Consider the following 14,759-nt stretch of genomic DNA (forward strand, 5'->3'; position numbering starts at 1 on the left):
CACGTACGTCATATTTTGTGGATATGCCAAGTCCACATACAGAGTCCCCATCAAAGGGTTCCCAAAGCTGGAGAGCCATTTAATTGGACCTAGGATCTATTTCTAATTGGTTATTCACAAATAACCTACTAGATCTTATTGAGGTTAAGGCTTTTGTGTCCAATGGTAACAACAAAGATTGCTATGTACGCTTATGTACAGAAGTGATGGAGGCGGCCTTCATTATCATGGCAAGCCCCGCTGGACACTTACATAAACTTTTGAAACTTGCATGAGTCATTTTACTCGTTGATACTCCAAAGCCGCATTCCTAATTCTGCCGGCTCCAGAACTGAAATCTCACAGCATCCCTTCCTACTTTTAGGTCAGCACAAAGGTTGCCTTTTGTATTTTTATTCGGGAAAAGCACCAACTTTACAACAGGCGTAGTATAGAAGTAACCTGATCTAGGAAGAACTAATTGTTCCCCTGCATTATAGGTGCTAAGAGGTGTCTGTCGCCAAGCTGGATGAGCAGTAGAATTGTGATTTCAGCTCTTGAGTGAAGTACAATAAAGGCTAAAAGAAGAAAAAAAAAAGTATCCTAATAAAGCAACAACCTTTTAAGTTCGGTGGGATAACTTTCAGACTTTAGAGAAATAAGATGGCATCTATTCAATGGGAATTGTCCCACAAAATATAGATTGAACCATCAAGGATCGGTCACACTTGCATGACAGATCTGTATAAATCTGGAGAAAATGTTTTAAAATTTTCCATCATGAACCAGAACGTCCTTTTTTTTTTCTATTTTAATTATAGCCTCACCCTATCTGTAATATTACGTATATACAAAGCAGAGAGGAACATATGATGGAATTGTAGAACTGCAAGTAACAAAGACTCATTGCCAATAAAAACCATGACACGCACCGCACGCTTTGTTATGTGAAGGGTGTGGGATCACTGAACATACACAGGGTCGGCCTTTATTACCCTGATAAAATTCTTATTGAGATTCTTTTCAATAGTCGCCTTTCATGACTCTAGTGAAACCTATCCTTAAAAAGTGTCACTTTTAATTTATTTAATACACATGAACATAAACTATGTACGGTAATATATTTTAAAATATTTTTAGAACTTTTTTTCTGGATTGATCGTTCACTGTACAATTCATATAGATAAAATCCATAAAATTTGTAGACACATTAAGGATATAAAAGGTAACAGTTAGTACTTTTTTAAGGCCGACAGACATTCTGCTGAAACTACGGTGCTCATAAAGTTCTATGGAGAACTGCAAGTGTCTTTTCAGGAGAACATGCAGCAGAATGCTTCTAGCTCCTTTTCCTGCCCTCCCTATATAATTTTAAAAGCACGTTCTGCCATCCCCCATCTCAGTAATGGGAAAATCTTTCTTCATGGATTTTTTCCTATAAATTGGGAAAGATGGATCAGTTCAGAAGAAACAAGCAGATTTCTATAAAAAGATATATCCCGAAGTTTCAGATTTTCATGTGTACTATTGACTTATGAAAAGAAAAAACATTATAGTTACTCTTTAACCATGTGAATTCTCATCTATAATTATGGTGTCTGAAGTCTGATCAGTCTTGTGTAGGTTTCTGGATAACAGTATTAGGCAGAATGTGCTAGAATGCTACCCTGCAGAATTTTAGAGATGCACTGGGTGACTGCCATAAAACTAAGCTTACTGAGGTTACTGAATCGGCTCCTACAAATAAAGTAAGGTTATTAGCCAGCTGATCATTTTGGTCCCTTCTTGCAGCAGGCTGGAGTTTGCACATTGCTTGTTGTGACATGCTGCTGCTGCACAGTACATTCAGTCACCTCTCCTGTGCCTTGGACTCCTGTGTCTTTCCAGCTTCCAGCTCACAATTTGGATTAATCTATTGAACTGTTGCTTCTGCTAGATAGGGTGGGCTCACACATACTTTTGTAAGGGATCACTGGACATGTAGTTAGCAAAGCAGATGTTATACTCAAGAGTCAAGATGGCAGACAGAGGCTGGATTAAATGGTTTTTGTTAACAAGTTAAGTGTTACCTGGGAAAACAGAACAGTTACAATGTCGGCTAGACTTGCGGGTTTAGAACATCCATTGTTGCGTCTGTTAGAGTTTTTCTATAGAACCCTGGCTTGAAACCCTTCCAACAGCTTCCCTACTTACAATTGTGAACCTCGTGCGTTGCCAACAGCCCCATTTTTTGTAGGACAATCTGATGAACCATATGACAAAAAGGAACAGCTTGGAAAAACCATTCATAAGAGTAAGCACTTGGGGCGTTCCTGGGATGGGGCTTTAATTTGGGATGTAAATATTGATAAGAATGGAAGTTATTTTGGAACCTACACAACCCCCACCTTCTTCCTGATGTCAGCACACATTGACTTCAATAACGGACGCCGAAGTGGCCAGATAACGGCAGCAGTGTAACTTGTATTAGCATGCACCATCTTTCTCACTTTGAAGTACTGGAGCCACTTTTTGACAGGACCAGACAAGGTGTTGTCAGTCGTGGGTAAAAAGAAAGATTTTCGGTGGAATCTGAAATTCCAGTGAGTCAATGCTTTACTTGTCTTCAGCACCCTCCTTCACAAAAACAGCCCTCAACTATGTTATGACTTCAAGCTGATCGCAGATAGTGACGAGTTTCGCAATGAGTCTTCCTGTACAGCCCCCTTGAAGGCATCATGCATATAAAGTAGATGTCCTACCTCCCCGACTCCTCTCCTGTACATTCCTCTGCAGCTCTTCCTCCTCCAGCTGCTGTAATTGTTTGGCAATTTCCTAAAAAACAAAAATGGGAATGTAAGAACAAGGAGAGGAAAAAGAAACCTCAGACTTCTCAATTACTGGAAATTCATTGCATACAAAATTCAGACTGTTGGGCGCAAGTGAAAGTAAGGGGAAAACCCATATTTTAGAGATGAAGAGCTGCCTGCAGGGGGCGACTCCTTACAGACCCATAGATCACAATGAAGAAGAAAAAAAAAAATACACATTTAGAGAACACGTTACTCCATATTCCCCCTTGTGGCTGGTAGGATGACCTGTAACTGCCAGAATCATTTTTCATTTTAAAGGGAACTCATCAGGAACTTTTACAACGCCAAACCATTTATAGGGCTGTGAACCCCTTAAAAGATAAGCCAGTCGATCCCTTTATGACCCCTATAGCAGAGAGAAATTAGGCTTAGAAGCTCAATCTGGAACTGCATTGGAATGTGACAATGCACTTACAGCTGCTCAGTCTCCGCTGTATTCCCCAACTAGCTGCACCCTCCCCTGGCTAACTGACAGACCAATGACCGGCTGTTTGCTCTGGTATATTGGTCACAGCCCTATCAATTAGCCAGGGGGAGGGGGCCACTAGCTCAGGAATACAGTGGAAACTGAGCAGCTGTAAGTGCATCTTCACACACAACTTCCAGACAACTTCCAAATACTTGCTGCTTGAGGAGAACTTTGGGGTCATAAAAGGATCGATTGACTTATCTTTTAAAGATTTTCTCAGGCATATAAATGGTCTGGGGGTACACTGGTCACAGCCCTATCAAGTAGCCTGGGGGAGGGGGCCACTAGCTCAGGAATACAGTAGAAAATGAGCAGCTGTAAGTGCATCTTCACTCCTCAATGCGCTTCCAGACAACTTCCAAATGCTTGCTGCTGGAGGAGAACTTTGGGGTCATAAAGGAATCGATTGACTTAACTTTTGAAGGTTTTCTAAGGCATACAAATGGTCTTGGGGTGCAAGTTTCTTACAGGTTCCCTTTAACAAAGCAGTGACCTTCAACCTGTGGCTACAACTTCTGCACCTTTGCATGAGGAGTGTTATAAGGAAATCCTATTTGCTTAGTATATCGTGTAAACTCTAGGGAAGCCGCCTTATAAGAAAACATCTGACTGCTGCAACAAAGTAAAGCAGAAATAAGAGGGTTTCCACTGCTACACAACTGGAGAGACCCATCTACTTGATGTCTAAAATGTCATATAGTAACCACTGTTACCCCAGGGAGGTTTGGTGGAAGTTGGGTTAAAGGGAACCTGTCACCCCCCCACCCCCCCAAGCGTTTGAAACTAAAAGAGCCACCTTGTGCAGCAGTAATGCTGCATTCTGACAAGGTGGCTCTTTTAGTTATTGGTGCTGTAACTGCAGAAATAATCCGTTTTGTAATTTGTCCCAAATACCTTTTCTTCAGTCCTGGAGGCAGGTCTTTCCCCCCTGCTGCAGACGCCACACAGCCGTCACTCAAATCCTCTTGGCGCCGCCTCCTCATCGCTGTTTTGAAATGAGCCTGTGCCTGCGCTCTTTTCTCCTGCCTAGGGCAGGCGCAGTGAGCGCTGTCCGTCTGTCCTCATATGCAGTCTAGCTGACTGCGCATGTGCGGCCGCCCTGCCTGTGAATCCCAGCCCCGCAGTGAGAATAAATAAGAAGACACTGCGGGGCTGGGATTCACAGGCAGGGCGGCCGCACAGGCGCAGTCAGCTAGACTGCATATGAGGACAGAGGACGGGCAGCGCTCACTGCGACTGCCCAAGGCAGAAGAAAAGAGTGCAGGCGCCGGCTCATTTCAAAACAGCGCTGAGGAGGCGGCACCCGGCGCCAAGAAGATTTGAGTGACGGCTGTTTGGCGTCTGCAGCAGGGGGGAAACGCCGGCCTCCTTGACTGAAGAAAGGTATTTGGGACAAATTACAAAACGGATTATTTGTGCAGTTACCGCACCCAGATCTAAAAGAGCCACCTTGTCAGAATGCAGCATTACTGTTGCACAAGGTGGCTCTTTTAGTTTCAAACGCCTGGGGGGGGGGGGGGGGTGTGACAGTTTCCCTTTAAATAATGGAATAGTGTTAGGCTATGTTCACACGTTGCGTTATTGATGCTTTTTTTTCCTAAGGCAAAACCTGCTCTCTTCGTAGTAAGAAAATGGCCTCAAAAAAGCAGGTTTTGCTTAGTTTTTGTCAGGGCACTTGTCTCTTGTGCATGCTGATAACATTTAGTGCAAAAAAAATAAAAATCTGATTCTACATCAGATTTTGGCACAAAACACAGCAAAAACTGATACAAGTGGGGTTTTTTTTTTTTTGCCCCACTCCTTGCTTTCACTGGATGAAGAAAAAAAAAATGCCGAAATAAGTGACATACTGCATTCTACAAAACATCAGGTTTTGCACAAAATACAACCTGGGTGCATGAGCATTCTGAAATCTCAGACTGTGCTGGTACTGAAAAACGCATTAGAAATTGCATTAAAAAAAAGAAAATATGTGTGAACATACCTTTATATTGAAATTAGTGGGTATGTGGGAAGATTAAGTTTTCCACATTTTTCATGCATTGCAACACCCACCATACACACACACACACATACACACACACACACACTCCACTAGTAAAACATACAAAGCCGTTTAGCACTTATTGTACGGTGATTGCCATAGACAATAACTCATTTTATATAAATGACCCACATCACCAGAAACTCGCCAAGTTACATAATCTGACTTTACTGCGGTGTCATTATCATAGAGAGACTGGAGGGGATTTGCTTTTCACTTCTCCTTAGTTACTATTATTAAGACATATGAGATGGTAATATGTGAAAAATAATGCACAGATTCTCTGGTTACAGCATCTAAGAAACCACAAGAATCAGTGTACACGTTACTTATCCTGTACTGAACCTGACTGCACCAGCAGAATAGTGAGTGCAGCTCTGGAGTATAATACAGGATGTAGCTCAGGATCAGTAATGTAATGTATGTACACAGTGACTGCACCAGCAGAATAGTGAGTGCAGCTCTGGAGTAAAATACAGGATATGTAACTCAAGATCAGTAATGTATGTATGTACACAGTGACTGCACCATCAGACTAGTGAGTGCAGCTCTGGGGTATAATACAGGATGTAACTCAGGATCAGTAATGTAATGTATGCACACAGTGACTACACCAGCAGAATAGTGAGTGTAGCTCTGGGGTATAATACAGGATATAACTCAGGATCAGTACAGGGTCAGTAATGTAATGTATATACACTGTGACTGCACCAGCAGAATAGTGAGTGCACCTCTGGGGTATAATACAGGATATAACTCAGGATCAGTAATGTAATGTATGCACACAGTGACTACACCAGCAGAATAGTGAGTGCAGCTCTGGGGTATAATACAGGATGTAACTCAGGATCAGTAATGTAATGTATGCACACAGTGACTACACCAGCAGAATAGTGAGTGCAGCTCTGGGGTATAATACAGGATATAACTCAGGATCAGTAATGTAATATATGTACACAGTGACTACACCAGCAGAATAGTGAGTGCAGCTCTGGGGTATGATAAAGGATGTAACTCAGGATCAGTACAGGGTCAGTAACGTAATGTATGTACACCATGACTGCACCAGCAGAATAGTGAGTGCACCTCTGGGGTATAATACAGGATGTATTCAGGATCAGTACAGGATCAGTAATGTAATGTATGTACACAGTGACAGCACCAGCAGAATAGCGAGTGCAGCTCTGGGGTATAATACAGGATGTAACTCAGGATCAGTAATGTATGTACACAGTGACTGTACCAGCAGAATAGTGAGTGCAGCTCTGGGGTATAATACAGGATGTAACTCAGGATCAGTACAGGATAAGTAATGCATGTACAGAGTGAATCTCTACCAGAGTAACACCCTGTATTATACTCCAGAGCTGCACTTACTATTCTGCTAGTGCAGTCACTGTGTACATACATTTATCCTGTACTGACCTGGAGACCTTTTCTCCAGCCCCCCAGGCAGATTCCCATGGGCCGCCGCACTTGGGATGACAGCTGTTTTTTTTTATGTCCACTGGCCCATTAATTTCTTGCTACTTTGCACACAGCGTTCACTACAGGATGTACTTTGTGGGTGGAGTTATGTGATGTATATACAACAGTGTCCATGTCTCCTATGTGATGTATATACAGCAGTCTCCATGTCTCCTATATGATTTATATACAGCAGTGTCCATGTCTCCCATGTGATGTATATACAGCTGTGTGTTGTATATAGTGCAGATCTCCAACTACTTGAGTTGTATAAATTTAACACAAGTAGTGATGAATTTCCCCCTATGAGGAGACCTGCAGTGAAATATACATCTGTGTTCGGTACGACTTACTGTTGCACATCCTATACAAAACTCATCAGCGCAAAGCGTCGCTTGCGCTCCAGACCGCGGCAAATCTGGAAAATCAGTTATGAGTAGCTACGTCATCCATATCACTTAACATCACTGTCGCACCAAAGAGACGAAGCTCCAGCCATCACATTAGTGTTTGACCAAATGAGACAGGGTAATTTTCAAGTTGATAATTTTGTACGGCCCAAGAAGGATAGTAGAAATATCCAAAAGGCTCTTGACAGAAATAAGGTCCCCGCCGCCCCTGCTGTAGACCATAGTTGGGTCTTGCTTGTTTTCAGATACAGAAATCAATAAAGTAGCAGAATACGTCAATCAACTACATTTCTGACCTGATTCGGACCTGGTTTGGACTAGTAAAAGATCAGGTGCTCCTGACGCTCCGAGCATGTGGCCTTAAGGTACCTTCACACTAGCGACGCTGCAGCGATATCGACAACGATGCCGATTGCTGCAGCGTCGCTGTGTGGTCGCTGGAGAGCTGTCACACAGACAGCTCTCCAGCGACCAACGATGCCGAAGTCCCCGGGTAACCAGGGTAAACATTGGGTTGCTAAGCGCAGGGCCGCGCTTAGTAACCCGATGTTTACCCTGGTTACCAGTGTAAATGTAAAAAAACAAACACTACATACTTACATTCGCGTCCCCCGGCGTCCGCTTCCCTGCACTGTGTAAGCGCCGGCCCTAAAGCACAGCGGTGACGTCACCGCTGTGCTTTGCTTTCCGGCCGGCACTGACACATTCAGTGCAGGAAGCTCTGAGCAGCAGCGCGGACGCCGGGGGACGTGACAGACATCAGAGGGTGAGTATGTAGTGTTTTTTTTTTACTTTTACAATGGTAACCAGGGTAAATATCGGGTTACTAAGCGCGGCCCTGCGCTTAGTAACCCGATATTTACCCTGGTTACCATTGTAAAACATCGCTGGCATCGTTGCTTTTGCTGTCAAACACGACGATACACGCCGATCTGACGACCAAATAAAGTTCTGAACTTTCAGCAACGACCAGCGATATCACAGCAGGATCCAGATCGCTGCTGCGTGTCAAACACAACGATATCGCTATCCAGGACGCTGCAACGTCACGGATCGCTGTCGTTATCGCTGCAAAGTCGTTTAGTGTGAAGGTACCTTAATGCTCTTCTGGCTGATTTGGAGTAATGTAATAAAGGTACCTTCACACTAAGCGACTTTACAACGATAACGATAGCGATCCGTGACGTTGCAGCGTCCTGGATAGCGATATCGTTGTGTTTGACACGCAGCAGCGATCTGGATCCTGCTGTGATATCGCTGGTCGTTGCTGAAAGTTCAGAACTTTATTTGGTCGTCAGATCGGCGTGTATCGTCGTGTTTGACAGCAAAAGCAACGATGCCAGCGATGTTTTACAATGGTAACCAGGGTAAATATCGGGTTACTAAGCGCAGGGCCGCGCTTAGTAACCCGATATTTACCCTGGTTACCATTGTAAAAGTAAAAAAAAAACACTACATACTCACCCTCTGATGTCTGTCACGTCCCCCGGCGTCCGCGCTGCTGCTCAGAGCTTCCTGCACTGAATGTGTCAGTGCCGGCCGGAAAGCAAAGCACAGCGGTGACGTCACCGCTGTGCTTTAGGGCCGGCGCTTACACAGTGCAGGGAAGCGGACGCCGGGGGACGCGAATGTAAGTATGTAGTGTTTGTTTTTTTACATTTACACTGGTAACCAGGGTAAACATCGGGTTACTAAGCGCGGCCCTGCACTTAGCAACCCGATGTTTACCCTGGTTACCCGGGGACTTCGTCATCGTTGGTCACTGGAGAGCTGTCTGTGTGACAGCTTTCCAGAGACCACACAGCGACGCTGCAGCGATCGGCATCGTTGTCGATATCGCTGCAGCGTCGCTAGTGTGAAGGTACCTTAAGGGATAAGTTCTGGGACAGACCAAAAAAGACCAAGAGTATACAGAGTACCTGCTAATTACATTAAGCCAAGTGTTGTAGTTTGTGTGTAGGAGACGTTTGGATTTATCCACTTCCTTTGAACATTCAAAATAATGGATTGTGGTTCCCATGAACAAGACTACCCCAAAGATAACTCATCAATATAAAAGTTGCGGCCCTGTAACTCCCTAAAACTGCTCTTTGTAGCCATTTTTTTCTTATCTGATATAGGGGTTCCAAGCGGGGTGTCTACTAGGACGTGCATATGCCCTAAAAAATAGTCTCCACCATATTTGGGAGTTCTATTTGCTTTCAAGGTATAATTAGAAGTGTGGAGATACTAGGATGCCAGACCGCTCACTGAATGTCCATTGAGTTACACATACAGTATGACTGATTAGGTCAGCTAATCTTCACTATCAGCTTCAGTAAATGTGGTAGCGGATTTTCTCATCTTCAGCAAGTATTACGCCCTTTAGATGAGTCACAAAATTATTTGAAAGGTCATTGGGTCAAAAAGGAGAACTCTTATGGGTGTCATTTTGAAAGGTCTATTGAGACAAGTTCCTTTACGCTATTCTGTATAGTAATCAGTAAGGGGCTTCAAGATATTCTACAAAGAATAGATCTGGAAAAAAACCATAACCCATTTTGTACACCCTTGACAATATCCCATCCCAAAAAGCAAGGCTTCTGGTGACAATACATCGAAGCTTCAGGTAGTGGACTCATCTCATGAAGACATTCTCTGACCTCATGTCCAACTAGGGCATATTGGCTTCTTCGAGTGGATTCACCCATTGAGGACACCCGTCTGAGGGACTGTGAAAGGCCATTTACAGGCAACGGCTTTCATTCTGGTGGTCTCGCGCCTTCCATGGTTTACATGTAGGACACGTTAACTGAAATGTCTAGTTGGACACTTCCCTGGCAAAACACAACTTTTTTACTCGGAGGTTGTAGCAACGGATTTTGACTTCTATATGTTAAAAGAAAAAAAAAAAAAAACACCCAAAATAAAAAGGTTATGGAAGTGTAAAAGACAAGTCAAGCCAAGCAGACAGTGAAAACACATACGTCGAAAACTAGATGCTGCCAAAAGCTCAAAAAACCTGAAAGAAATGTGAAGACGCCCTCTGTAAAGAAGATGGAAGAAATTCAAACAAAGGAATTTTTAGAACTTTTAGTTGATATCATAGAAGAAAAATATTGTTGATGTATTTAATCTTTTGTGGTTTGAAATGACAAATAAATTGATTATCTTGCACCTATTTTATGATTAACACTACCCATTGGTACATATTATAAATCAAGCTCTTGGCCATACACATTTCATATGTTGGGATCTACCAATAGATCAGCCAAGTCCTTAGAAGATCAAAATCCCTTAAAGAGGACCTATCACTTCCTGAAAAATTTGAATTCAATGCCTTTTAAAAATCTCTGAGCTCCCCTGATTGTGCAGCTTTTTTACTTTTTACGCCGCGTTGTTCCATTGCAGAAATATTCACATTTGTTGCTTTTGGAGCTCACTATGTGAAATCTCTAAAGAAACGCCCAGTTGTACTACAAGCAGTTTTCACCCCTCCCCCACATGCTTCCAATCACAGCTCGACAGCGGCTAAGACTGCTAGATCTATTACAGAGCTGTGATTGGATTAGTCTGTGAGGGAGAAATGAAAGCACATGCTCCCAGAGAAAACTGAAGAAACGCGGAGTCCGTCTGTTAGCAAAAATTTCACATACTGTGCTCCAAAAGCAGCAAATGTGAATATCTCTGCAATGGAGCGATGCAGCGCAAAACGGAAAAGAGCTTCAGAATCAGGAGAATTTAGGGATAATTATGAGATATTTAACTTTTTTTTTTTTTTTAAACAAGCGACAAAACCTCTTTATACCAGCTATACACAATATTATATAGATAGATAGACAGACACACACTAGATTTCGGGTTTTCTAAATAACTTTTCTTTTCCAGTTTGGGGAGTTGTCTTCCAGGATGACAAGGTCATAGGGTAAAATGTGAAATTGACAACAAGGAGCTCTGCCTTGATCTGTGATTTGAACGCCTATTGAAAAGGTGAAAATCTATCCCTGGGGACAAATTACTTATCAACTCTCAATACCACCGAAGAAAGTCCAACATGATGATCATATTTTGCTCATTATTTATGATTTTTTTTTTTACATGGCACAAAAAGACCAAGTATGACTAACAGTATAAGTAATAATCCAAAAATAAGTCACTGATATTCTATAGATCCAATCATGGTAGATTTCAATGACTACCGTAGATTAGATCTCTAATTCACAATGGTTGCCTTTCCCTGGTATAGAGCAAGTCATCCTTTTATTCTGGGGTGGATATTCCCTACAATTAGGATAAAGGGCGTCTGTCATGCTGTGTTTAATCACCCTGGACGTTCCATGCATCATCATGCTGCCTCGTAAGTGATGACTACTACACATGAGGAAGGGGCAAATCAATCTCCTTCTGATGCTTCTTCTTTTGGCAGTAGGTCATATAATTATACAACCAAGTTGTCCTCTCGTATATCAGAAGAGGAAATTGGCAATGTCACATGCATAAATGAGCCGCATTAAAAGAGAGTCTGTATTAGAGGTGACATAAATGAGAAATGTACTCAACAGTTATGGAACGTCATTGTAAAAGGAACGTTCACTTTTTTTTTTTTTAAACATTAAAAAATGGGTCCTTTGTGGTATTAAAGTAAAAGAATATCATATACCCAAATACCAGGTCCCCTTCGTGCTGCTCACCAATCTTTGGGCTTCCTCTTCCATTAGGGGATGTGAAAGTGTAGCCAATCAGCGAGCACCGATAGGCTACAACCATCCCATCACATTTCATCCAATCCAGAAGGAAAATCTATCTGCCAGCTCAGATGGAATGTGAAGTCTGTAGCCAATCAGTGGCTGCCGATTGTCTGCAGTGGTCAATTGTCATCCCCTGATAGAAGAGGAAGCCAAGAGACAGTGTAGTGCGGCAGAACAGTGGGGACAACCCATGAACTGGTGACATAGTCAATGTTCTGCGGAAGAACTTCAGATCCTGCCATTCATGTGGACATTACATTGTCAACAGTATTCCCTCATAGCAGTGATCCCTGTCAGCAGGATTATGTCCCTGCCACACTGCTTGAAAGAATCGTTCAGAAATTGTTTGAAAACCATGATGAGATCAAGATTGGCTTTATCTCCAAACTCGCCAGTTCTCCATCCGGTCACATCTGTCGGATGTGCAGGGAATAAGCATGGAGGATCCACTGAGCTACACCCACTTGGTGAAGGTAAAAAATAGCTCTAAATATAAAAAGGCTTATATCTCTGGAACAGTATGGTGGATTAAAAATACAAAGAAACAAAAAAAAGAGAGGGAGCAGTGGAAAAGAAATGAGTGGAGAAACGCAAAAACTGGTCACTTTAGACCTGGCGACAGAACCTTTTTTGAAGGATCTGGTTTCAACATCTTGGTGTCAGATACCTTTACAGTTCTTGTAGAATTTGAAGCCTTATAAGAGTATAAATTAGTGTATAAAATAATAAAAAGGAATAAAAGTAAAGTACATTTTAAATCGATAAATCTTGGAATAAAAAATTCCACAATCAGGTGTTAAAAAAATATATTACAGTATATAAAATATATTTCTGTGCTGAAATCTAATAAGCCATGTATAATGGCAGTGTCCAACTGCGCAGGAACATGCAGGGAATAAAGGCTATAAAAGATATCGTAAGCAATGAAGAACCAGAGTCTTGAAAAATTATGAAATGTCTGCGGTGACCACACATGAAAAGGAAGAACTTCTCTTGGGGTTATCTAAGCGTAGTCTCTAAGCTCGTCATGTGCAACTCACAAGAACCCAAAATGTGTGATTCTGGATGGAAAAAAAAAAAACTGAGAAGGCGAAATATAATATTTTCCAGTCATTTTTCAGAAATACCACATGAAGAAATGTGGCAATATTTTTGAAAAGAAAGCACGTTTTTGAGGTTTTATTTTATTTTTTTAAACCATAGATGATTAATCGACTACTATGGTAAGAGTTGTGAGCATGCTCTGTCACATGTGCAGAGGTCACAGGACAGGGAGGAGTGAGGAAGAGACAAGATGTCCCATCATTTATTGTCTATGGTGTGATCTTGTGCTATCTGGTTTTAGCTTTTTACTCTAAAAGGGATTCATCTTGTTCCTATGTTGTATGATGAATGGATGGCCAGGATAAATCATTCTACTGAAGAAGCATACGAGGGTTTGGGGTGGAATGGTTGGAAACATTGCACAATGCAATATGATCTGCTGATACAGTGCCTTGCAAAAGTATTCGGCCCCCTGGTACTTTTCAACCTTTTCCCACATATCATGCTTCAAACAAATACCAAATGCAAATTTTTGGAGAAGAATGAAGAACAAGTGGAACACAATTGTGAAGTTGAACACAATTTATTGGTTATTTTTAAATTTTTGTGGAAATTCAAAAACTGAAAAGTGGGGCGTGCAATATTATTCGGCCCCTTTAACGTAATACTTTGTTGTGCCACCTTTTGCTGCGATTACAGCTGCAAGTCGCTTGGGGTATGTCTATCAGTTTTGTACATCGAGAGACTGAAATTCTTGCCCATTCTTCCTTGGCAAACAGCTCGAGCTCAGTGAGGTTTGATGGAGATCGTTTGTGAACAGCAGTTTTCAGCTCTTTCCACAGATTCTCGATTGGATTGAGGTCTGGACTTTGACTTGGCCATTCTAACACCTGGATACATTTATTTGTGAACCATTCCATTGTAGATTTTGCTTTATGTTTGGGATCATTGTCTTGTTGGAAGACAAATCTCCGTCCCAGTCTCAGGTCTTTTGCAGACTCCAATAGGTTTTCTTCAAGAATGGTCCTGTATTTGGCTCCATCCATCTTCCCATCAATTTTAACCATCTTCCCTGTCCCTGCTGAAGAAAAGCAGGCCCAAACCATGATGCTGCCACCACCATGTTTGACAGTGGGGATGGTGTGTTCAGGGTGATAAGCTGCGTTGCCTTTACGCAAAACATATCGTTTGGCATTGTTGCCAAAAAGTTAAGATTTTGGTTTCATCTGACCAGAGCACCTTCTTCCACATGTTTGGTGTGTCTCCCAGGTGGCTTGTTGCAAACTTTAAACAACACTTTTTATGGATATCTTTGAGAAATGGCTTTCTTCTTGCCACTCTTCCATAAAGGCCAGATTTGTGCAGTGTACGACTGATTGTTGTCCTATGGACAGAGTGTCCCACCTCAGCTGTAGATCTCTGCAGTTCATCCAGAGTGATCATGGGCCTCTTGGCTGCATCTCTGATCAGTATTCTCCTTGTTTTAGATGAAAGTTTAGAGGGACGGCCGGGTCTTGGTAGACTTGCAGTGGTATGATACTCCTTCCATTTCAATATGATCGCTTGCACAATGCTCCTTGGGATGTTTAAAGTTTTGGAAATCATTTTGTATCCAAATCCGGCTTTAAACTTCTCCACAACAGTATCACGGACCTGCCTGTTGTGTTCCTTGGTCTTCATAATGCTCTCTGTGCTTCAAACAGAACCCTGAGACTATCATAGAGCAGGTGCATTTATACAGAGACTTGATTACACACAGGTGGGTTA

General features: G+C 42.2%; 1 protein-coding gene across 1 annotated transcript in view; it reads right to left on the bottom strand.

Annotated features, from left to right (window-relative positions):
• LOC143764590 (uncharacterized) overlaps positions 1 to 14,759 on the bottom strand; it is a 102,809-nt gene that overhangs the window by 18,695 nt on the left and 69,355 nt on the right. The window contains exon 6 of the mRNA XM_077250300.1: positions 2,721 to 2,793. Coding sequence (XP_077106415.1) covers positions 2,721 to 2,793 — 73 coding nt within the window. The remainder of the gene's footprint in view (positions 1 to 2,720; positions 2,794 to 14,759) is intronic.

This window comes from Ranitomeya variabilis, chromosome 4 (assembly GCF_051348905.1).
Source record: "Ranitomeya variabilis isolate aRanVar5 chromosome 4, aRanVar5.hap1, whole genome shotgun sequence".
Taxonomy (NCBI): Eukaryota; Metazoa; Chordata; class Amphibia; order Anura; family Dendrobatidae; genus Ranitomeya; species Ranitomeya variabilis.